This window comes from Chanos chanos, chromosome 4 (genome assembly GCF_902362185.1).
Source record: "Chanos chanos chromosome 4, fChaCha1.1, whole genome shotgun sequence".
Taxonomy (NCBI): Eukaryota; Metazoa; Chordata; class Actinopteri; order Gonorynchiformes; family Chanidae; genus Chanos; species Chanos chanos.
The window spans coordinates 32,876,649-32,903,197 of record NC_044498.1 but is presented as its reverse complement, the minus strand read 5'-3'; the positions used below and the strand labels follow the sequence as shown (position 1 = coordinate 32,903,197).

Sequence of the window (26,549 nt, the reverse complement as noted above, 5' to 3'; positions counted from 1 at the left end):
AAATGAAAAGCAAGCAGACTGGCGAAAATTTATTATCTATACACAGCTAGTCTGCCCAAATAACAAACCAACCAACAAACAAACCGCCAAACAAACGCAGAGCATGGATACACACACCGACGTCTCAAATTGATAAGCATTTTCATTTAGCAGTTTTCACTAGATGGCAGCATAGCCTCGTTTTAAATCGGGGGTGGCCGCAAGAGAACGCTACTTAGTGATACCAATGCACATTCTTAGCCATCACCTTTACTTTTTCCAAACAAGCTTATTTACGTAATACACCGGGTCTGTCAGTACGACTGATCAACTTGAATATGTGTTCATTGTTGTTATGACTGCTTATCATATTAACTTCAGTGCGCAAACTGGCTGTAAAATATGTGAACCTTTGAATGATGTGACACTAGACTATGAATTTCGACATGAATTGCAAAGAGGAGTCTTACAGTCTTCATTGTGGAGATAAGTGTTTACCAGGTGTCAGCATGGGTAAAGGGGTGGTGCGCGTCCGCCCCCCCCCCCCCCCCCACACACACAGACACACACAGACACACACAGACACACATACACACACACACACACACACACACACTATTAATCGTTATCAGAATTTTGATATGTTGGCCCTCATCCCTTATTATGCTCAAAGCTCATTTTACAGCCATCTTAATCCCATAGATACTCTCCTGAGATGGGATATTCGTTCAGCGAATCCTTTTTACGGCTCATCATGTGATGGATATCTAACTTATGAATTCGTTTTATAGCCTTTAACACCAGAGTGGACACAAACATAAACCAAACGTGTCCATTATTTGACCATCTCTACTTCTTTCCTATCAATGCACGCAATATTAATGCGTAAGTTTATTCAGCATCTCACGTCTAATACGGGATCTGGATGCCTTTGGCATTTTTTCCCTTCACCTGTAGTGCAAGTGTTTGGAGTGATGGTCGACCGTTAGTCTGTTAAGTTGTAGTAGGCTACAGACTACAGAGTCGCTGTACATTTTCCCCTGTATCATATATGATGGTTGAGTCCAGCTCCTTCTGCTAGATACGGACTGCCTCATCTCCCATATTCTGCTATCTCGAGTCTATTCTGTCTCAACGCTTGGACTGAGGGAACCTCTTTTGGGGACAGCATAACAGTCTCTCGTCTATGCTGTAACCCTTCTTGGTGATATGAGAACCAATTTAAGCGAATCGCTCCACCATAGGCATCAAATCTTATTGCCAAAGCTGGATCTCTATGCATTCCTGTGATCGGTGAGAATAAAACACAAGAAACCGGGGGCTGCGTGGAATAACCACGGACATGACTGCAATGGGGAAATTCAAGCATATCCTGCTCATTTTCGCAGGTCTGATTACCGCAGCTAATGGTAAGTTCTAAGCCTTATAATAAGCGGGTTTCTTTCGGGTGCAGTGATACAATACACCTGAGGAAACTATTACTTTTGTTAGGCATGTTGTGTAGAATGGGGGAAAACATGAGCATAAATTTCGTGTAAACTAGCCTACTTTTTAAAAACTTGTTTTAAGCCGATTTTTAGCTTGCGCAGTTATACCTGTACTGCCTAAGGTTAAACGAAACAAACGTAGTCGAAATCGTTTAGTTTCGGAAATTTTAATGTTTTTCGATTGCTTTAAATGTGCCTTCTGACTGAAATCTGAAAGTCTGACTCATTGCCGTTACATGTACCTGTAAACATCGACATATCCTTGACACAAAATAATATAAAATATTATCGAGAATAAGTTGCTGATTTTTGACATACGTGGTTTGTGCTGGGCGATATGGTTGATGATATTTGCGAGAATAACCCATTTGATTCTCACACAGCCTTTGCACCAGCAGCGCATTTGACAACATGAAATAGACTTCCATTCCAGCATTTCTCGAGCGAAATATTTAATCCCACGTCTGAAAATGAATCACGGCACCAAGCGATTACTAAATCAGTGGTTCATTTGTCGCAGCTGTACAGCCAGTCACATATTGTTTTATGTAAACTTTTGAATCACGGCCGTGCAGTTAAGTGGGGCCTTGGTACATCGTGGTTAAATGTTTCTTGAATCAGCGACTGAATTTTCTGTGTTTTCCCGAACAGTGCTAATTACGCATACTGATAGTGGTGAAAAGCTGCCAGAGGTTCTATTGGGCCCTAAAAATGATTTGTTTCAGCGTGTTGATGATACCCCGCGCGCTACCTATATTTAGAACTATTCCACAGTTGAGAGACGCTGTAGATACTTCCACCTTGAAACATTCAGTAGGCTATGCTACGTTCCAAACTGCTATGTAACCTGGTCGGGACTGATAGTCGTCATTAGCTTTTATCTGACCCTACGTCTCCACCTTTACGCTTGGGCTTTCACAAAAGGACATTTTTGCCGCAGGATGGGTAACACTGTGCAAATTATTCTCAACCAAGGATTTTGTCAGAAGTTCCGTATGGCTTCATTAAGATACTCAGTGACTTCTTCCAAACAGGATTACGTATCGCTTGCCTGTACTTCTGTCAGTTTAATTAAACATCGCAACAAACTTGGTTCGATCTATTTGCTTTGATGGAGCCAAACCTGGTCTCACGGTTTGAAACCAGGTTTGTATTGCCGTGGATATTGTCGGGTATCAAGCAAACATTATAGATGTTTGTGACGTCTCAGTGCACCCGCTGACACGAAATCGTCATATTTTAATCGAAATCGGCTGTAAGGCATTATCTGTTTTAAAGCAACAATTGTCATAGCAGAATAAATAATGTGCCAAGTCCGTGTGTTTGTCTGGTTTTGAGTGTGATTTCGTGATCGTTTATTTGATAAGACTCATCCTTGAGAAAGCAACTTGTCAGAGTTTAAATATCTCAGATGTGTTTGGTGGCATCATCTAATTGCCCCCGGCGCGTTAACTGGCGTTCACCACTACCCTAAACGTATCTAATAAATGACGAGGCAGGGATTGGTCACACGACGCATGCTAATGCCTTTGAGGGCAGATGCTGGCCAACGCATCCTCTCCTCCACCTCCATTACTCCACTGGTAGTCTAATTTATTTGTTTGAATGAATACCTTTTACTCCGGCCGACTACTCTCTGACCGCATCGAGTGCCTGTCTGTGAACTATATTTCAAAGGCTAGTTCTGTATTCCAATTATGTTCGTCGTTTTAAAGGACACGCTTTTCAAAGGAATTAGTGATGCTGCAGGCATTTCGACTGGTTCCCAAGCATGTGAGAGAATCATTAGTTTTGTCACAGCTGTGCCATCACAGTTAATGACAATGACTGCTGCTATTCCTTGTTCAAAGGCATGTGGGGAGTTTGTGGGACCGACATTAATTAATCTAGTTTTATCAGGCATGATGTTACAGATTAAAAGAAAAGCAAAAAAAATCTTTCAAAAGGAACTCACTACTCAATGACTCTTAAACATTTTAACTTTATAAGCTCAGGCTCAACAGAGGTGTCCACCTTAAGAATTGTGAAGCAGAATGGATGGTGAATATTTAAACATAAAGGGGTCAGAGGCTGTGAGGAAAGCAATCTGTCCCATGTTAAAATCAGTTCCCATAAATATTCATTCACCAAAGCTGTCATGAGGAAATGCGTAAACTCTTCGCTTTGTCGGACTGTGAGACAGTTCTGTAGCACACACATATATTATGACGTATTAAAACTGGGGCTGAGTTCGGGATCCAGAATTGATCAGTCAGCTCCTTTTTTCCCCAAATGGTTGAAGTCTTCCTTGCCAGTGGACAGGAATTGCATTTAATGAAATCTGATGATGGGTACACTCAGTCATGAGTGACTTTCGATGCAAGGGTGGTAACTCAATTTACTAACACAACATTGACTATCATATGCCTGTTCGATGGTCCAAGGCAGATACACAGTGACAATTAGATGACACTGAGTTGTTGCCAAACTACAAGACATTATGAATCTTTCCAGCCGCAGGCTTTGCATGCAAATGTGACATTCGAGGTCTTGAGGGAGACAGGATTGAGTAAGGGCCTGTTAAGACGTTGTATGCTGAAACACAACAGTCCTTTCTGACTTGAGAAATTTCCTAATTAATTTGAAATGTCACTTTGTTGATTTATGTTCATTCCTCAGTTCCTTTTCTGAAACTTATATACGATTTGCGTGGGCATATTGCTACATTATTTTTTTATTTCTCAGTTTCATTTTTTTCCCTCATGGATTAGGGCTTGATACTTCACAAAAAGACATTTTAATATTTAATTTGTGTGATAAAGTAGACAGCTAAGAGGAACACAGCTACAGAAAGCCCTCAGAAAAAAGGAGCTAAGTTTTGAAGCTGCAAATACCAGTAATGAAAAAATCATACACGTGTTGACCAGTGCAGTGCGAGCAAAGCAAAAAGGAGGCTGAAAAATTATTAAAATACTCCTAGAGTTCAAGTAGGTGCTTCATCACATGTTTTGAGTGCCGTTGATTGAACAGGCACATACAAATTTGGAATCCAAAAACCTCAATCACGTAGCCGACAGCTGGTAGAAAGGGGCTGCAGAAATGCTTCAGTATAAATTTGACAGCTCTCCCTATACCTTTGGAGTGTATAGCTACATGTAATTTTTGTCCTTTTAATGTTTTTTCATTTTTTTGTGGTCAGCAGGTTGGCTTGTTTGGTTGTTGATCAGATGACCTAGTTAGACTATGTGTGTAAGGACCTCTCTCATACATATATAACCGATAAAACCATTTGCATTTCAAAGCAGACAGAGTCAGCAGAAATGCCGTTGCTTTTTCATCTATTAATGTGATTTTAAGGTTATGGAGATCAGGAGCAGAACAGAGAAAGACTTAATGGCATGCAATTCAGAAATATGCATTTTAATTAGGCATTGGGTTGGCAGTGTCTTAGACTTATAAACTTTTATTTAAAAAAAAATTCAAGGTTGATGTCTTTGCTCTTTTTGCCAGGTGTGTGGGATTGTGGCAAGACTTTTGTAACATTCATTAGAATTAATTATGGAAGTCAGTTTGTCTGATATTGAGATTCAAAGACAAGAGATAATAGCATACAGAATGTAATCAGTGGCCACATTCATTTTAGCACAGAGTTTTTGTTTTTTTTTTTAGGAATTTTCTCTCTGGATAAGTTCTGTTGTCTATAAACACCACAAGTCGCTCTTCAGTGTCAGCTTCACTGACCCATGCATTTTGTTTTTCTCATAACATACACATTTATCTTTCTTTCAGACAATTCCCAAAGTTTTCTGCCTCATGTGCATTGATGTAGAGTGGTATACCATTTTCAGCGTTCTTCAGTTTTTAACATTTTCACAGTCTCGGTTCCTGAATCTTTCTCAGATAAATTTCCTCAGGTCATTGTTGCTCTAATAATTGTCAATAAGAGGTTAGAAATCATAGCTGTAGACAAAGCAAGAGGAGGAGAAAAGACAAACAGACAAACATTACTGCGAGGGATGTACTATTGGGAGCACAAGTAGCAAGAGATCTGGTTTTGGTCCGAGGGAGGAGAAGCGAAATGTTGCATAGTATTGCGACTACCCAGCAGAACTTGGTAGGAGGCAACAACTCCTCCTCACTTGCTGCATCCGGTGAATCAGCACTGCCAGTTTAGACACGTTGCTATGGTTTTACTGTTGATAGATTTGAAACACTATATGACAGAGAGGGGCAGATGATTAACTTAGTTCTGCTCCAGGCTCCAGGCAAACAAATACACTGGCTGGGGCTCCAGCCCCTCTATATGATCATAACCATAGGCTGTAGGGTGCATTGTTTCATTTTTTTTTTTCAGAGACAATATAAACACAGGCCTATGGTTTTTGAGTTTGGGCATGAAAGTGAAACTGCACACTGATTTGTGGATACTGTGCATTACATGTATCTTTTTCTGTCCCCATGGATACAGTAGCATTGCAGCGTATGCATTAAAAATGAAACACAAGTCCTCTTCGAGCAATGTCTTATCCATGTCTTTCCCCCTTTTTAAAAGACCCCCCCCCCCAAAAGAAAGAGAAAAAGTTCATGGTTGTGATATTATGTTGGAATATTATGTGATCTAATGGAGAATGTTCTGAATTATGATGTTTCTTGTGGTACATATCACTCAACGGAAGATATTGAAAAGTAAGTAGCTAAATGAATGAATGAAACAACAAACTGCACTCAAAGTATAACTTTAACTGTGCTTTTATGTCATATCACTAACCGTGTGTACCACTAGTCAGTGTCCTTTCTTTTTTCAAGTTAATGTCTTGTAGTCTTCATCCTGTCCAATTAAATTAGCAATCAATGGTGACCAGATCAATATAAGACTTAAATTAGTCTTGTGAAGCTCAGCAAAACTCATTTCATCAAGCTCCATGGAAGTGAAACAGTGATGTGGGAGCTGTCTTTTGACCGTACTCAGACAAATAATTTATTTAGCAAAATGGATAATGAATGTTACACACATCTGTTTGGAATGACAAAAGTGAATGGTCTAAATTTAAAATGACATAAAAGAAAAAACAAAACAAAACGAAACAAAAAAACGAAGATAAACCCTCAAACTCTTCACAGCTTGATTATGTGTGCAATTATAGGCTTAAAGTGTGATATCACAAAAAATGCAGCTTGATTATGTAAATGCTCATTGCAATGTCTGTTGATGGTATAAAGTGGGAACTGACAATGAAATAAGGAGTAAAAAATGAAATGATGGTGTGGATGTGAGCACAATGCTATTCACAGAAGTCCCCTCCATGACTTAGCATCACTGGCATGCACCCATCAAGTGCCAAAATTCAGTTTCAATCATGGATCTCTTCAGTTGACAGACCAGGCTAGATTATTAGACACTGATGAAGTCTCAACCTGGAGGATGCTGCAGTATTATTATTGTTGTTGTTGTTGTTGTTATCACTACTACTGAGGGGTTTTTTGCATTGTTAATAAAGACCCTCCATTCAAAAAGCAATTAAGTCCATGACTACTGGACCCATGTGTTCACTATTTTATGCCTTTACTTGATTTTGAACCTTTACATACAGTCATACTGTTAAAACCACTCTCTGTTAGAACTGAGTGAGCATTTCAACGATATTACATTACAATATATTATTCCTTAATAAAGGATAGACCTAATAAAGACATTAATAGTGACTGAGAGTGAACAAGGAGCTGCAGTTATCTCTGAAGGCATCACAGAGACAGTTTGATTTAGAACACTTCACATTTGTCATTCACTCTCTCTCTCCCCCCATCTTAATACTGACAGGGTTAATGACGGCACATTTCAGAAGTCTTACACAGGACAGAGAAGTGTTTTTAGCCACTGAACGAAATGGACTACAAGACAGATAGATTGTGCTCACAGCACAAATGCGTTGACAGTAATTGGTGCAACAGACCTGAGGGCAAAGAAACTCAAAAGAGAACCTTCAGGAGACTGTTATATAACACTTCAAGTGAATGCCAGAAAACTGATCAAAATTCTCAAAAGGGCAAAATATTGCTAAAAATAGGAGATAGCTAAAGTAAGGAATTTGACATTTAACTTTTGAAGGTAGATTTTATGGACAACCACCTTGTCTCCAGCTTCTAAGTTTGCATGAATGAGCTGAAAAATCTAGAAAGTAAACTTAGCAGCTTTCATCACTATGTTTCAAGACATACTGAAAATACTCAAGAAGTCTGCAGTTCATTTAATGGACTATCTATCATGATGCAACACCGGTAGGTGATTTTGATCCTCAGATTATAGTTTGTTCTTTTTTCCAACACTGAGAGGAATTTCTCTCAGCCCTAATATGCTTATATAGTATATACTGATAACTGCATTGTCCCTTTACGGCAAACTGTAATATTATGACCTCAGCACTGCAGTCAGCTATTCACTCCATCCAAATCATGCCATTCATAGTCCAGCCATACCAGAGAAAAGCAATTTTAGCAAAGCGATCATGCATTCAGGATTCAAATGGTAGAGTCATTTTGATCTGGATTAGAAACCACTTCTTTTAAAATATAGATATACTTGATGATGACACTTAGAGTAATAGCACAAGCTTACAAGACTTGGGCATGAATGCATGAACATGAGGTGTCTTCTCTGTGTTAATGGTGTTATTTCAACCTGTTATCCATTTTTTTTTTTTTTGCTCAAAGGATTGATCAAGCCGCTGACTCAACTCAGCAAGCTTTTCTGTTCACGAATTAGACCTCACACAGATTTTCAGACTGAATCATCTCACAGTTCTGCTGACTGCTAACACATAAAAATTACTTTCTTTTCAACTTTAAAACTTTTGTCTGGTCATCTTTTAACTGCTCAGAGCTTCTGCCTGTCAGTTGTTTTAAAAACAACAACAACAACAACAACAACAAAAAAGCAACAGTGTTTATTTGCTTTTTGCTAAGATGTAATGGGGCATGAAGGGTGCACAAGACAGTAGCAGATTTGAGGACCTCCTGCTGTGACGTACCTACATCTGTGAGGCTGAAAACATTTTTTTGGTGTTTTTCCCCTGGGTGTACACTTAAGTGAATGTTGAATCATTATTCTGAGATGTAGATTTTTTTTTTACTTTGTATACTTGGCTTCGAATATGGTAAAGGATGTACCCAGACAGTCATTAAAATGCATAGTGTGTAGTACAGAAAATGACAAAATCATGTGCCTTCTACCTACAAAGAGCACTTGTCCTCTCTACACCTAACATGTTCCGTAGTGTTCCTTACCTTCTGTTTCTTTCTTTCTTTCTTTCTTTCTTTCTTTCTTTCTTTCTTTCTTTCTTTCTTTCTTTTTTTTTGATATTACAAAAATTCTTTTAATGAAGTAAAATCATAAACCATATAAACACGATTAAAATATGGGATTTTTTGATGTTTGACAAAGATGACTGACTTTCTCTTCTAGTTACATATCTCTGTTTGTTGTTCGGGTGGGAAATAAATATCGTTCAATATTTCGAAATTGTCTTGATTATGGTGTTCAATTCTTTTTTAGTATTAGCAACATTTTTGATTTTCAGGTGTCATGACTTAGACATTTCTGCAAATCCCTCCATTTTTCCATATTCACCATAGCAAGATAGGCACCAATAACATCTACTGCATATTTATACCAGAACCTAAGAATTTGCTAAGGAACAGTCCAAACTGTAGAAACATCATAAATGTTGACAAAATACCATAAACACCATACTGCAGCACTTACAAAGAATGTGTCATCCAGCCCAGTTGGCCAGGCTGGATTCATACCCTTTTCAAACCTGCAAATCATTAAACTGACCTCATTCAAAACATCGCATACAGATCCAGTTCCATTACCACTGTGAAAGTAGTATACTTGACACCAGCAAACCCAGAATATTTTCCATTTTAAGATTCCATTATTTTGGGGCCCTCGAAATAAGATAAGTGGATACTAAGGATATACATGCTTATTTGCTCGTTCCACACTAACTTGCCAGACCTCATCACACAAGTTGGTGAGAGGACCCTCTTTACCAATTCATGCCTTCCCACAATTTACAAGTCAGCTCAGCCAATTTGTGCCAATAAACAGAGCACGGGCAGCTAGGAGTGGTGAGTGAGTGATGTGAGGGAACAAAATGGATTGTTGGGGTGGGGAAAGGCGAACCTCTGGATCACTGTGCTAGGGAATCATTGATTGAACAACTTAAAGGCCTCAAAAGCCACTTCCTCTCTAAGTTGGGTCAAGTTTGGGGTCACACTGAGTGCACATTGTACTTCTTCATGGAGAGCAGTGGAGTTCTGTTTTTGGAGATTTTTTTCTTTTCTTTTTCTTTTTTTAGAGAAGTGTTTCACACAAGGCCATGTACAGTAGAACATGATGTCTAACCTAACAGACCTAACCTTGAAGATGCGCTACTTTTATAGAGTGCTGTGAACATGCTCTTAAATGATATTTTGCACATATGGCTTAAAAGTGACCAATACAGCCTCAGCTTACACTGCTAAACCACAATATGTTCCTTAATAATGTTGATGTATTCACATCTTGGACAAATCAGCTCAGCATTTTGTTTGTGTGCTCTCGGGGGGAGTGTAAGAAGAGAGCCCATGTTTTTGTCAATAACTTGGCTTCTATCCTCTTTGCTCTCTGATTGTTTTAACAACTGAGTCTTGCACTTTGAGTTGTATAGTTTCCATGGTAACTGATGTGGCACTTATATCTTGGATATTGGTTGGTGGGAAACACTGTCACGCTCCCATAGCCTTCTCTACAGTCACAAATGCTAAATATGATATCATACCACACTAGCATATCCACAATAAAATTACTTGATCTTTCAAGTCATGCTGGGATGCTGAATGCAGATTGATCAGTGAAAGAACAAAAGTTAACCAGAAGTGCCAGATAATTATTCTGCTTCTCAAACACACTACCAGTGCATGGAGTAAACAAGAATTATGAGTAATTTTGATTGACTGCCTATTTATTGATGAGGTATTTGCTGCAGAGGTAACACAACGGTTGCTCTACCCAACCTCACAGATGCCAATTATATCTTAGTTCAAACTCTCATCTACATAGACATATTGCTTTTAAGGGAGAGTAGGCATGGCTGACTGGATTACAAGAGCAAAGCTTCAGTCCCGTTTTGGGAAATGTCGTTCACTATTATTCTGTTAGGTCACTACTCGAATGCTTTATTAGGAATGTGTTAATATATGTTCTTCCAAGTTATCTCTGGGTTAAGAGAATATGTTCACTGAACAAGATGAGACACACTGGCTGTCTGAGTTTTTGGTTTTTTTTCTGATGGAGGCCTTTAATTCTTTTGACATATGCAGACATCGGGCTCAGTCTAGTGTCTCTAAAATGTTGTGGCTGGCACTGTAGATAATGGCATTCTTAATAATAACAATTAAAAAAAAAAAAGCGAATTCACATTGGCCCTGTATGGGGTCTGATGTCAGTCTACATTTTTTTGTTTGTTTTGTTTTTTGATGTCAGGAATCAGTGTGATGTGTGAAAAGGGTCACGCTGATAGTGATGTCAGAATGTGGAAAATGAACAGCATGAAACTCTTAAACCCTTCACCCTCTTGTTTCACAGTACACAGCACTCCACTTTGTAAGAGTGTCAGGAGCCAAGCAGAGCAAAAGACTGTGTTCACCACATTCTAATGAGCTGTCAGAGCAGAATTGATGGTTTAACACTGGCAATTTCTAAATTAAATTCACAGCTGCATGTAAATCGTCACAGCATAAAATATAAAGCGTGTGTCCGATTTATTACAAATGGCGATGGTGAGGTTTGGCCAAAAGATTGGTTGTCATTTGTTACAACACCACTGGGTGCCAGAAGCCAGAGTAAAGATAAATGTATGTGTGTGTGTGTGCGTGTGCGTGAGTGTGTGTGTTGTGGTTGACTGTGGTACCGTTTGTAGAATTCCTGATAATGTCATTAAAGTGCCGTGGAAAACTGGGATTCCTAAGTTCTATTCAGGTGGAGGCATTAATAATTGAAACAGTCTAGCAGCATCCCAGAGTGTGTTTTTATGTGCCACAGGCTTACTGGAGAAAAAGAAACAAGCCTTGATGGTGGAACATCTGCAGGTCTCTTTGGAGGAATGTTGTGCTGAGATATTACATCATAATCTTAGCTCGTTTTCTATTGCCGTGTCATTCTTTATGCAGTGCTGCAGTGCTGTAAGTTTTGTCATGAAATAACATACCCTGTTATGAGTTTTGAAGAGTAATGTTTATCATTGCAAAAAGTTTATAACGGCACAGGGCAGAGTTGGAATTAGAGTGGGGCTTTGGTGGCAAAGTACAATAGCTGGGAGGTGACTCTCTTGATTTCTTTTCTTTTCTTTTTTTCATTTTTAAATTATGAAATGAAGCTGTAAACCTTAAAAAATATGTTTTTTCAACCCTTTTTTTAAAACTGGGATTATTATAGTCAAAAGCAATTATGAAATTCTCGGGTGTCGTTATCAGCCAGATCTCAAGTGTGCTTCGTGAAAGAGCACAATTTCTTATCTCCTCAGTCTCCAAAGAAATGCATTGCATCTTGCATCAAATGAGCTGAAGTGTCTGAGAGAGGCAAGCTGAGTGAGGAAAAAAAGTTAGGTTTTTACCAAACATACAAAGAAATCAAAGTAACTGAGACGGAACTGTAGATTCTCTGTATGACTGAGTTGTCAATAAATAAATCAATACTGTCTACAACTGACATTTTCACCAGTCCGTCAAAGACATTCTCTCCAAACAAGTCCTGGATCTTGATATGATACAGATGCTTAAAGCTCTGGACAAGCGTTAGGCTATTAGACTGCATTAATGGTTACATTAATGCCCCTTTACTAGGGCTATTCGATTCCCAGCCTTTCATGAGGTCTTGGATAAAAGCAGGCAAGCTATCATTTCTTAAATTCGTGAAAGACAGGCCCAGAAGACAGGAGAACTGAAAAAAGGCAATTATCAGTATACCTCAATATAGGTGAGATGCACAACATTTTTAAAATCATTGTTCACATTATATAAAATAGACAGTGGTAAAGCTGGAGAACAGGGTTGAAGTTCAGTTGTGTGAAATTATGAGCTGGTCTGATGGATAGTCAGCTTATACTACAGTGCTTCTAAGCATATTATGATATTATTTGTGATACTTAGGAATAATAATTGCTCATAGCCATGTCAGGTCAACTAAAACATCATTCAGAGGAAAAAAAAAAGTAGATCTAGTGCTGGCAGCTGATTGAGCTGTTTTGGTTGTTGAATTAGAAATCATACTCTTTGGTTGTCCCATCATCTTCAAAACAGTGTAAATGGTGAAAGTGCTGTTTCATCTATATAGCAACACTTGTCAGGAAATGTTTAATTTGCTACTTCAGTAGTGGCCTTACAAAAATGGCTTCATCACTGTCTGTGGGTAGAGCTCTTGTTGTATGCTGCATAAAGCAAGTATGGCTTTAATTAATGGTTGTAGTCACATTGCATACACACACATCAAATTGTGTAAGCGCCGACATAACTGGATATACAATACTCTTGGGGCGTTATATATCAGGAAGCATTTGACAGTCTTGTTTCATACTTAATTGGGCTCCTATCACTACAGATTACAGAACATTAACTATTTCCAATCTGGAGGACTCACGGCAGTGATGAATAGCAAAGCTCGGGTTCCTTGCATCAGCCCTTCAGCTGTAGTTTTATAGATACATGCATAGGTAAATGGAATCAAAGTAAGAATAAAAGTGAATCATTCTCTAGAGACCGGGTCTGTGCACATGTGGGAATGGATATACTGGTGTAGAGTTAATCTCCCTGAAATGACTAATCCCATTATGGCTGAGGAGGCTCATATCTTGGGGTTGTGGAGGTGGTGTGGGTGGAGGTGGGGAGTGGGTGTATGGAGGAGCTCTCACGCATCCATGTGGAGGACTTCTCCTACCGGTATTAGGGGTGTCCCACTTCACTGCCCATGGCTGATTGCAATCATATTAATGCCACTGCCCCCTAAATGATCTTCACGGGGGGGGGGGGGGGGGGGGGGGGGGGCAAATGTAAAAGAGGAGTGACATGCCGCAGGACCATGCCGGAGTCTGTCAGAGGAATCCCTTTGGCCAAAAAAATGACATAAACATTCCAAGTGACTCTTGATCAAAGCGTGCATTAACATAATGGATGGGGGAAGGACAAGTATACTGTGAAAACTGTTTGGGGATGGGCATTGGTAAGAATCCTCAATAAGTAGTAGGGCTTGGCAATGTTGAAGGGCTGGTCTGGACATAGTATGAAGACTCATAAGGTTATTTTGCCCGTATCAAATTTCCTTGAGTCCTAAACTTCATTAAATATGAGATTTCTGCACTTACAGCTTCTAAGCATATGCACATCATCCTTTGTCTAAGAGTTTATTAGCAATTAGTACATTTTTAAAATACATTGTATTTAGTGTTTATATATATATATATATATATATATATATATATATATATATATATATATATATATATAATTAAATGTGTCAACTTGAAGTCTTGAAGTCTATGATGGACACAGAAACTACTGAATCTCTAAGTATTTTATCCCTAAAAAGAGAGAATTCCCCAAAGATATATGGAAATTGATTTAAAAGGGCTGATGTTCATCCTAGTATGTGTAAAATGTTTACCAAATTATGTTAGTATGACACATAACTGCACCTTAAACTTATTTTATCACCTTAAGCAAAGCACCCAGTGCAGTATGAAAATGCAATTACACCTTATGATGCTGATGCGTCCACATAAACATCAGGGATTAAACAGGTCAGTGTAGGTCACAACAATTACATCGCTATGACAGGGAAAAATTGTGCTGAAAAGAAAGCACTGACATGTTTGTGAGCAAATGTAGTGATCACACTGCTTATTTTATTTCCTCATATTTACAGCATGTAACTACGATATGCTGTCTTATACAGTGTGGCCTATTAATGCGTTGATTATGTATCTACATGAATAAAGTGTTTGGTTGGAACATTTTAGGTGAAAAACAATAAATCTTTCATATAGGCCAAATGTCTAAAATATCTGTATTATTTGCAGGCCATTATGGCCCAGACCAAATAGGAGGAATGACCATTGTGAATAATTCTTATCAGGGTAATTGATTGCTATGCCTCCATTTGTGACAACATCATATTGCCTTTGCCCCTTCAAGGTTTCTTTCTGCAGTAGTCCATGTATCAAGAACATACCAGAAGGGTGTGCGAGAAGAATACACAGTTTACTGACACTTGAGACATGCATTAATATTGTACAGAATGCAGTCAGATAAAACTCAGGTGAAGGCTTGTGAGCTTAGCTACCTCAGTTAATTCAGTTACAGGGATGCATGTTGCACAAACTGATTTTGATTTCTTGTTTTCCTCAGCGAAAACCTAGCTTTACAAACAACAGCAGATAAAAAAAACAAAAATCAGCCCAGACTAATCCAGTTGTGAATCCACAGAGCCAGAAATCAAGGCAGTTATATAATGTATTCCTCAATAGTTTGTGCAAGAATCCTCCACTACAACTTCAAAACTTTAAACCCTCTACTGATGAATTACCTCAGAGGTCATTCTTTCTCCCCCTCATGTCTGTATATATATATATATATTTTTTAATTAAATAGGGGTTGCACTGTATTGTAGAGAACGGAAAAGTAAAACAACAGTCAATTCAGAGAAAGAAATTATTGACTCCCTTAGTTTACCACATCATTTCTTAGAAATATTATTGAAAATATCCTAAATTCCCAGGAGGATTTGGGATGAGTAAACAGTGTGAAAATTTCCCTGTGTTTCTCCGTATATATGTTTCCAGGTTCACAAGTCATTGGTTGTCCCTTTTAGCTATTTATGTTATCTATGATCATTCAGTACTTATTTAGTTGGTTATTTATTAGCTATAGATGTCAGCTGTGACAAACGTGTCGCTCATTTGGGTAATGGGTATAGTAATTACAGGACGAAATGTAACAGGTGCCAGATTTATTTCTGTGTGACCCAGAATGTTGGCATAATTAAATTCTAAGAACAGTCCTTCATTAAATAACCTTGGGCACTTGATTACACTTTACTGTTAATTTCTTTTTTTTTTGTTTTGTTTTTTAATTCGAATTACATGGAACCATGGAGAGTAATGTTTGCTAAGGTCTCTTGCATTCTTTTTTATTCAGATGCAAGTATTACATCATTTAAGTGGTGTCCGTGTTTGTTATATGATTACTATAGTTGTTTAAGTTAAATTATGTTATTCATGCTTGTGGCTCAGCTTCTTGTGCAATGTTGTCATTTTATATGTTATTCAGTCAATGCCTTAGATTAAACAAATTTATTGGGGCTATGAAGGGAGAGGAATGTGGAAACTATGAGAGAACATTTTCAATCAAACCTTTTCTTTGATCACCTGTTACCAGACAGATTTTACTATTATTATTTTCAAAATATTTTGCATTATCGTCTATTGTGAAGAAATCTTCTCTCTATTCATTAGGATTGAAGGAATAATACGATTTGCTTTAACTGTGATAAACAGAACCTCTGTAAGATGTTTTTTTAAGCCCTGTTGATTCTCTTTGAGCAGATTCACAAACATGGCATTAAAAACGGTTTATGTCATTTTTGCATCAGCGTACTTCCCTGGCAGTGTATGAATACAATGTTTCTCACAAAGAAAAGCAGAGGATTCTTGTTGACATAATGTGCTTTACAAACTCAAAAATATGAAATGAAATAAAGCAGGAGTTACATTTAGAAACTCTGTGGTGATCTAATGGCATTTCAGACTTACATTCATGTCCTATTTAGTCGTTACAGTTAACGGACAGTACATTCATTGCCTGTTTAGAAGGACTAGATTGACTTGGTCATAGACAATATACCTTTACTGGTCACTATTTAACTCAGCTGTCAATATGAAATGCCATTTTGTTTGCAACGCATTTCATCCTGTGTTCTTTTTTTTTGTTTAGTCCAAAATTCACCGACCGAAAGGCTAAAATTCACTGTGGAGTGCAATCTCTCCCCCCCCCCTTAGCTATCCAGTGGATCAGTATCAGTCTGCTTCCAATCTAGTGCACAGCGGAGAAAAAGAACAGAGAGTTTCCATGGCCGCAGTTGAATACCCAGGCACCTCTGAGCAGAAGCTTTATTTAATTGGCCAGACGACCACTCCGGTGCCTTCCCTGCTCAGAGCTGCCCTGATTCCTCAGGTCTGTGAGGGGTGAGTGCCTGCTGCCCTAGTCCCACTGCAAACGAGCTCTCTGTTCAGCTTCTCTGACAGCTGTTTTCCAATAACCGTGCTTGATGGGATTCCTGCCACAGAAAAAAGCACAACATGCCTTTGTATATTCCCTACTCTCTCGTCACCCCACAGGAGCATACTTTTTCTTTTGTTCGGTAACTTCTCTCTGCTGCTAATCTGTGCGTTTTTAGGAGGTATGTGGCGAGAGGGTCTTCCTTTGAAGCCCAGAGATTTTCATTTCACAGATATTTTATTCAGTGCCACTGATGTTGTTTACATTCTAGAAGTTTCCACTCGTTGCCTGTTAAACAGTTCTTTGCACAATAAGACACCAGTCTGCAGACTGTTGAAATTAAATACATAGGATCAATTATTCAGTCTCAGCAGAAGTAGACAGAAGTAGATAGAGCAGATATTATAGACATTTTTAGAGAACCAGCAGTACTGATGACAGTGCATGTCTTGCATATTTATTTATTTATTTATTTATCTGATAATGCGTATCTCTTCCTGTTATATCGTAGCATTGGAAATAACCTCAGAGGTACATTACATTACACTGTCCACTGTCTACCTCTGTGGAAATAGTTAAGCCTGATTTTAGTAAAATTTGTTGATCTGCTGGAGAGAGGAGAAAAGTCCATCTTAGCTCCATGTGGAGTGTAGTGGACCTGTCATGTTATTTTCATAATCCGGAGCTCATAGTGTCACTGACATACTTAAAATTTGAGGGAGAAATATTAATTTGTTTTTAGGCCTGTGGAGGACATTGCAACACTGTGGATGATTAGGTACAAAGATCATAAAGACAGATGTACAGACCTGATGCAGGTGACACAGTATAAGAAGAGATCCTAGTATAAATGTCAAAATGGACTTCGTTCATCTGAAGACACTGCAGCACAAAATAAAGAGCAGAAAGTAGAAAATAAAATGGTGCTTTGAGTTAGACACTGACAGGCAGAGTCACTTGAAAGGAGACGCGGAATGAAAAGGAATTTTAAACGACCTATAAGCAAAGCAGTTATATCAGTGATGTGGGCGTGTGTTTTGCAGCAAGATGTTTTTGAAATAGTTTTCATCTTGAAATACGTCAGAAATTTTCACACTTTTCGCTATAAGCCAAGATCAAGGATCTTGTGCCACTTTAGATTGCCAAATGTGTTAAGAGCTAAATTGTTATGTAAAGACCAGAGAGCCTTTTGCTGTGGTTTGATGGGAGAAGTTTAACTGACCCAACATTAAAGAGAACTGGTTGAATTTTGTTGAGGTCAGCTCTCTGGCCTGTTCCTTAAGCACAATCTGAGAAAATTAAGCAATCTCTGTGAAATATGGCTCCACTTTAAATGCTTTGACTACATATATAATATTTTATTTCGCTTCAGTCTTCTCTCTCAGGGGAGAAGAAGCAGAGTGGGGGGACAGAGGAGAAAATGCAGAGGGAATAGATTCGTTTGTATGTGTGCTGTGCCTCCTGTTTTATGTCTGATTCATATGTGATTCACCGCTAGGCTTCAGCTGTGGTCCATTGCTCAACACAACGTGTCAGGTGGCACCCTCCCCTCCCCTCCTGTGATGTCAGACCTGGACGTCCAGGGTTCACTGAGACAGACTGTGGCTGTACCCGAGGCGGGGGGTGGGTGGGGGTGGGGTGAGGGGGGTGGGGGGGTGGACCATATCTCATTGAATCCATTGAGGTTGGGTATTTAGTCAAACATGTAGTAGGTCACAGTACCAGCTTGCCATGCAGAGTTCTCAGACACCTCCCCAGCGAGCATGTTCAGGTGAAAATGCTTTTGGAAGGAACATCTTGACCCTTGCAGGTAGCTGACATTTCCTGGAAATTTTAAGACAGTATTTTTTGGCATGTCCCATGGCATCTATGTCATAGGAGATGCTGGGCTTTGGACACATTTCATTTGGGTGTGAGCATTCATTAAATTTGAGGATATTAGTTGCCCTGGTCTGCATGCCTCAGCATGTTATGTACTTATAAATTGCACAGATGTGAAAACTGTCAGAACTATGGACAAATATGGACAAAAGATATTCACAGAAAAGTGAACCTCTTTAAGAATTTAAATAATGCATACAAACAATATTAAAATTTTTGAACATTCTAACATTTCACTGTGTGTAATGCTTACTGGGTAACATCGCACTGCAGTATTTTACTATGTGCAATTCTGTTGTTATAAGTCTAAAAATGATTAAAATGAGAGAAATTTTGTCCCTGTCCTCTAAAAAAAACCTGATACAGACACTGTCAATAAAATCCATTAAATCATATTTGACACTGTTTTTTATTGCTCGCATTTCTGATAAAAATGATGACAGATAGAAAGTTCCCTCTAATTTTTAATGATCCATAATCCATCAGTGGCTACAGACATCAACCCCAAGCTAAAATTTTAAATGGCTGTTTATTTGATGTGGCATGCGAGCGACACGCCAGGTCATTTTGGGAAAAAGAAAAGAAGTTTGGAAGGTTGAGGTGACAGAGTGGAGCAGATGGCGAGAATACATTCAGTGACTATGACAATGAAGGCAGCAGACCACTGATGATGTCCTCAGGAAATTTGGAAAACAAGTAAACATTCACCACTGATTTATGTATCCTGATACATTTTTAATAAAGCTTTGAAAGTGCAGGCTAACCTTTTTGCACTTCAGAATGTGTACTCGTGTAATATGCATTTTCCAAACGTCAGCTGTATAACCAGACTCCAAAGACTGTTTACAAGATACACCCTGTCAGTCTTTTCTGTCTGAGAAATGATCTCCAACACTGTTGCACTGTTGTATATATTGTTTTACATATTACAGGACGTAACTTTAATCCTGAGTACTTTAATCCTTAGTATAAAGTTGTGGGCCTGTTACCTTTAAATGCATTATCGTATTTTCTTATGACTTCCTTTGCATTGGTAGTTCCATGCATTTAGCTTTTGAGAGAGACAGAGAGGGAGAGAGGGAGAGAGAAAGAGAGAGAGAGAGAGAGAGAGAGAAACAGAGAGAATGAAGAAGAAGAAGAAGAAGAAGAAGAGGAAGAAGGAGGAGAAAAGAGAGAGAGAGAGAGAGAGAGAGAGAGAGAGAGAGAAAGAGAGAGAGAGAAGTTGTGTTTGTTCATCACAAAGTGAAAATGATAATGGCTTAAGGGAAGGGAAGAGGCTATTCTTGGGAGCTGCTGGTGCTAACTGGCTGTGCATCTGGAAGAGATTACTGACATCTCTTTTTTTTTTTTTGACTCACTGTGTGGGTGTACATGCTTCTGTGCTGCAGAGGAGGAGACTGAAATAAAGGCGCTGGAGATAAATCCGCATTTATGTATGTTTCTAGATAAAGGAGAACCACTCTCGCTTTTCTTCTATCTGCTCTCTCTGGCCCTGTTTCACTGGCTCCTGTAGCAGATAAGGGAAAATGCTTGTTCTAGCATGCTCTTTAGAACCGAAAAGAGCCTCAGTTAATGAGGCTACGTTTTGACAAGGTGGCAAGAGCTTTAATACTCCTTGTAACTGTTGGCAGATCTCTCTTTAGCTCCTGGTGCTAGTTTGTCAGGAGAACTAATTTGGCACCATTCTTTGTTTGTGGATTGTAGTCACCTGTCCTTTGTACCCTGGATGGATTTGATTAATGCGTTTAGGAAGTGCACTCTGAAAAGCAGCTAGCGGCTCCATCCTGACCTATTAAAGCATGTACGGAGGTTGGGTAAACTAATTTGGAAACAGCAATAGTGAATGGCAACCACTGGTCTCCAAATATTTAACAGCATCCCTTTATGTAGAGTGATATATAAGTTCACATTCACTGAACGATTCTGAATGATATCTAAGTGACCGCCGTGTTTCTACACCCCTGTAAAACATTTTAAATGCCACTCCATGGGAAAATGTTCTTTTATATAGCCTACATCTGTTTTTCAATGTTGCTGTTGTCCACAATTACAACAGGGTATAATCCCCTCTTCCCTAAAGCCCTTTTTACTTGGACTAGTACAGACATCTAGTGAACATAGAGACGTAGACTATTGGGACTTTTTCCAACTCACTGAAGTGTACAAGTCATGTCTGTGCAGTCTTTGACTTCAGGGCAGCATCTCTCTGTTTGCTGTGCCAACCCTAAGGAAATACTAGTTTTAGTTCAGTGTGTTTGACAACAGTTGGCAGCTGTTTTTTAGTCTTTGAGGTAGAGAGACGTTATATGTTCATTTTTTTTTTCAATGGTTTTAGAGAGATAACAGATGGCATGGTCACATACTCTGTGACATGATGTCTTTTTCAATTATTTATCCTTTTAATCTATGTTTGTCATGATGTTATAAACTCATTTACTTCCTTAGTGATTGAATATCAAGGCTTTTGTTTGTTCTTTTTTTTCTCCTGATGTTTCTTTTCGCTTCTTTTGGTTGCAGTTTCTTTCATCTGGGTTGCACGACATTCAAATCTGAGGAAAAATCGTAAATGATGTCCTTGTCCTGACTGACTCAGTCTTTGGTGCTTTTCGCTCTCTCTCACTCGCTATGCTTACATCTTCTTGACGAGTGTCAGAGAGGGATGACTCACTCTTATCTTAAAGCAAACTGACAATAAAATATCAGGCTCTTGCATAGAGAGCGAGTTCCAAGCGGCGCGAGTGCTTAACCTTGTATAACACCTCTTCGAGCAATCTGTCCCAACACTTTAATCAAAGCACTGGATGTGAGACACTGACATAAGCACATGGCCCCAGGACTGCAGGTATCATAAGCTGTGAGCCAATGAACTCCCTCAGTTTCTGCTTTAAAAAAAAAACAAAAAAAAACTTTGAGAAAGCAGTGAAGGGCATTGCATTCTTCAGCTATGTTTAAATCCAAAGGACTTTTTGATCTATGTGGCACTGCTATCAAATCACACACTGCACAAAATATGACTCAGGTCTTCGGATGCCAAAGATGTGTCAGCACTGTGATGTTTTATACCATGTGTTGGTAGTTATTTACTTTTCTCATTGTGCTGATGGTTGTCATTTGTTTTGCCGTCAACTTGGCTCATTGTACTGGCCTTTGTTTGCTGTTTACACGGCCCACTTTTTTTTCCTTTTTATTGACATATGATAATATGCACTGGCCATATCATTATCTGCCAGTGAAGAGCCTTGAGTTCCTTTAGCTTCTGTCCTAATGCAGCACCGGGGCAAATATTTTACAGTTTCAGAGCAAAATGAAAGAAATGAATCGGCAATAACACATAAAATATAGCTTAATAACCTCCCGTGTTTATATGATATGGAGGAAATATGTCTTGTTGTGGGTAATTTCCCGCTTGATGCTTGACTACTTTGTCTCTCTCATCCAAATTGATAAAGCTGGTTCTGTGTGACTGAATGCTAGATTTCACTTTTATCATAGCCTATGTAGATTCCATACAGCTGTACCAAATATTCATGCTGATATTCAACTCATGGCTTAAAACTGTGTTGCACTATGGGTTTGGTGTGCCCATAGCTCAATTTCCAAGGTCAGATGTTTTCTTAGTTCATTGGTTGTGATGAAACCTTATATTAGTTTTATTACAAGGGACAATCTTTTTATTCAAGGCAAAAAAGACAATTGCCTTTCATGTCAACAAAGAACGCAATGCAAAGAGTGATGAAATTCATGTGAAGGTTCCTCACACATTACGTCTTCATATTAATCCATTTCTGAATGGATGTCTCCACTTTGAATACTTACATTCAAGCGTTTTATCCAACTGTGGATGCGCGCTGTTTTTCCAGATTTTTCTCCACTCAAAGTTTCATGCTGTCAGTGATGCTGGGGGAGTTAAACCAGCACCGAAGGGTTTTGTCCCAGATCTGCGTGGAATGAACATTTGATTGAGTGCCCACTGTCTCATCTCAGCATTCTTAACTTCTATTCATGTGCCATCTGTTTTATGAATTAAATAAACCACAAAAAACAATGCCTCCGGACCAACTACAATTAGTACACTGTTTGCACTTTGAAATATTGGCAATAAAAATGATAAATTTTGCATCAGTCAGTTTGATGGAATTGCATTAAATTCAGTGGCTTATTACCATTTCCACTCAAGGTACCGAAATCCTTTAATGCATATTTTAAAGGATTATTATGTTTGCTGTTTCTCTCTTTCAAAACATAAGTAAAATATTGTAGCGCTGGCTTTGATGTAAGGGAACACGAACAGCAGTTGTGGAATTATGGTTTGGATTTCCAGTATGATGGCAGGAAATGGAGTATATAGTGGAAAGTAGTTACATTTCAACACTGGTGACGTGGCCTTGAGTGAAGTACTTAACCCTGTCTTGCTCCAGTGGCAGTGATCCTGCGTGTGGACCTCTGACACAGTAGATTGTTTCTTCTCAGATGCAGTCATGTAATTGCACTGTCAGAGGTGAAGCTCTAGACTAATTTCCATTGTAAAATGGATGATAAAAATTGTATTAAAAAACCAGACTCCAGCTGTGATTTAATTGTCCTGTTGAGCAGTAGACCTTTTTATGTTTAAGAGAATACATCCGTATCTTCTTTATTCTGGTAGTTTATGAGCAGAATGTTGAAATAAACAACAGGCAAACAAACAAACAAACAAACTGACAGACAAACAACAACAAAACACCCACTAAGAAAGCAAAACAAAAGCAACATGGAGGCATTTGTAATGACCAAAAAACACCATAATTATTATAATTCCTATTAAATCCACCCTGATAGTGACCATTGCGTTAGTCCACTTCCTGAAGAGCAAGAAATAGATGGGAATTCTTGACTTGTCTCTGATACCAAAAACAAATGGTTCTGGATCTTATGAAACACTTCAGCCTTATGCTGTATAATATGATATACCCAGACATATTTTGACATTTCATCTTTTCTCAGTAACATGGCTAGTGAATATGGGAGGTGTCAGGGAAAATCATAACCATTTTGGGAAATATGGATATAGTTTTTGTAGATAATGGTCCCTTGTTACATAATTCTTATGCAGACAACGAAGATAGGGCGAGACAATTATCAAGCAGTATGTTATAAATAACCATTTGCTTCTGTGAATGCTATCTTATACATTTGCTAAGTTGCTCTTTCTTGTTTTGTAGTCTGTTGCTTTTGATTTAAAATAAAGGCATATGTAAGTTCAGAGTGTGTTTTTTTTGTCAGTGTCATGGAATATGTTCTTCAAAGAATTCTAAACTGAGAGACATTGTGTTATTAGATCAAGAATGCATAATCTATTCTATTGGTGTCCCTTCATCTCGGTTTGTATTTATCTATTTTGAAGGATCCTAATTGTTAAGACTCAAAATGTTCCCTCTTGAGCAGGATGTGTTTGATGGTCTGAGTTAAGGACAGAGCTAAATTGCTAAAAGTCATAGTTGTTGTAATGTTTAATTTCCCTCCATATTTGGTTTAACAAAATAAATAAATAAATGAATGAATGAATACATAAATAAATTAATTAATCTGCTAAAACCAATTGATGTATTGCTTTGTGTGAGAAGAAAATACTTTCTATTAGCACAGGAAAGAGTATTGATTATTTGCTTTTTGGATCTTTTCATGGCCAATGCAAGTCATACCTTTGGAAAGGCTGTCTGCTTATGAATGCAGCTGAATTGTTTGTAATTTATAATAGTTGCACTGACATTATCAATAGCTCGTTACACCCTTAGTTCTTTTCAAAATGTTTTCTAGAACTTTCATTGATTACTTCTTTTGGTCTCTTGCTCCCTGTTGTGCATGACAGAGAGAGGTATATTACATGTAGTGAAAATGAGCTGAATTAATTCTAATGGAGTCTCTCATTTTTTTTAAAGAGATTATCTCAGACAGAGGCATGTACAAAAGCCTGAGTCTTTTTCCATGACCAGCTCTTCTGAAATATCCACCAGAGGCCTTTGGGAATGTTTATCTGAGAGCAGCCACAGTCTATTGGGGGGGGGCGGGGGGGCTCCTAAAAAAGAAGCTCACCCTTTTTAAACACATACACCCATCATTTCTCCTCATTTCCCAGCACAGACAGACACTTTCTTTCTTTCTTTCTTTCTTTCTTTCTTTCTTTCTTTCTTTCTTTCTTTCTTATATATCCTGTGGCAACTCAAAGCATCCTTGGACACTTAGTTGGCATTAATGCATACAGCCACCCTTGCGGTTGTTACACTGTTTAATAGTTTTACTGGCTTTAATGACATGGCATTTGTGAAGTTGGCTCTCAAAACTGATGATGTCTTCAGAGGGAGGTGAATGATGAGGTTCTAGTTAATTAGATCTGATAGAGCCTGAAGTGACTACATAAATCAGATGGACAGATGGGAAGGGCAGGATTGGATTAATCATTACCTTGTGCGCAGGTTAGAATGTGGCACTACTTCTGAAGCTGAATTTACTGTAAGTAGATTGCCTTTGTTTGGCTGGGAGCCACAGAGACTCACCCAAAAGGAAGAGTTCTATGATGCGACAAGCTTGCTGAACTAATTACCTACCAATTTAAATGATATAATTATTTTATTTAATCCTTTTTGTTGTTGTTGTTACAGGTGGTAGGTCAAGTCTGTTTCAACTGAACCTGCTTGATAACTACCAGCATTTGCAACCTCTGTGTTTCTTTGATGGGTTATCTTTTAGAATATGCTGTTTTGAATGAAGTGCAATAGCTAAAAATCGCTTTATTTCTGCTGGATTTGGTGTCTGAACAAATGCAAACACAGACATGTATAGACAGTCAAACACACACACGTACACACACACACTCCAATGTCTTGTCTAAAGTACTCATTATTCACTCTCATTGATGTGTAGTCTAAGCAAGCAGGCATCTTGTGTCTGATTATTTTCTCTCTCTGTAATTAACACAGAGTTCCATGCTGGTTGGTGTATGTTGCTTTCTAGAGAATGAGTTGCTAACAGAGGAAATAATTCAATTCACCAGCGACTGTGGGGCATGCTCCTGTCCTGCTGGGATTCTACTTAACGGAAAGAAACAAGTGTATGTGTGTTAATAAGATATTTTGTCCTGGGTCAGTGTTGACGACAATGACTAATCCCACCCCAGGTAGCAAACGAAAGAGAGAGAAACATTTTTCTCCTCTAATTCAGTCAACTGCCCTCCTAGGGGAATACTGCTCAAAAGTACAAAGGAATATGACATAATGATTAGATGCACTTGTCTTGCTCTTGGTAAAGCTATTCCATTAGCCTCTTGATTGGAATGGGAATGGAATCGTTCAAAAGAACAATATGGAGGATGTCCCAAGAAAACACTGTGTCAGCTAATAGTTTTTTACAAATGGAGAATGCTTCTTTTACACAGATAAAATTAAGAATGTTGGCTTGCACTGAAAATTGCAGTGAACAATGTTGACTGTTACAAAGAGTGAATATCCATTTCCAGCTCTTTCAGACAACTTTCATCACAAGAAATCTTTTGTGGCCACCAAAATTCAAATTCTGATGCAGACAAGCTTTCTTGCTAAGAAATGTTGACTCTTGAGTTTTCACCTAGTCTGTTGCTGAAACTCAGTTTGTTTGATATTCACACGTTGTTTAGCACTAATTCAAGAGTGAATTATGATTTATTTGGTGAACAGCCCAAATGTCAGTGTCTCTGTCCATTTGAAGACCCAATTTCCTCAAGTAATTATCAACTGCAATTTCATATTAAATGAGCTGATGAAATTAACTTTTGTCCTTTTCGTACTGTCCTGACACCCAAATGTCAGTGTGATCTCTGGAACAGTTTTAGAATGAAGTTCTAAGTTCAAAAGATGCTCTCACACAGAACAAAATTGAATAAATTCTTGCTCTAAACACACA

At 38.5% G+C, this 26,549-nt stretch overlaps 1 protein-coding gene across 1 annotated transcript in view; it reads left to right on the top strand.

Moving 5' to 3' along the window:
• Positions 1-425: 425 nt before the first annotated feature.
• The window catches only part of csmd1a (CUB and Sushi multiple domains 1a), a 256,232-nt gene continuing 230,108 nt past the window's right edge, over positions 426-26,549 (top strand). Inside the window, exons 1-3 of the mRNA XM_030772244.1 lie at positions 426-492; positions 771-864; positions 1,291-1,388. Coding sequence (XP_030628104.1) covers positions 426-492; positions 771-864; positions 1,291-1,388 — 259 coding nt within the window. The remainder of the gene's footprint in view (positions 493-770; positions 865-1,290; positions 1,389-26,549) is intronic.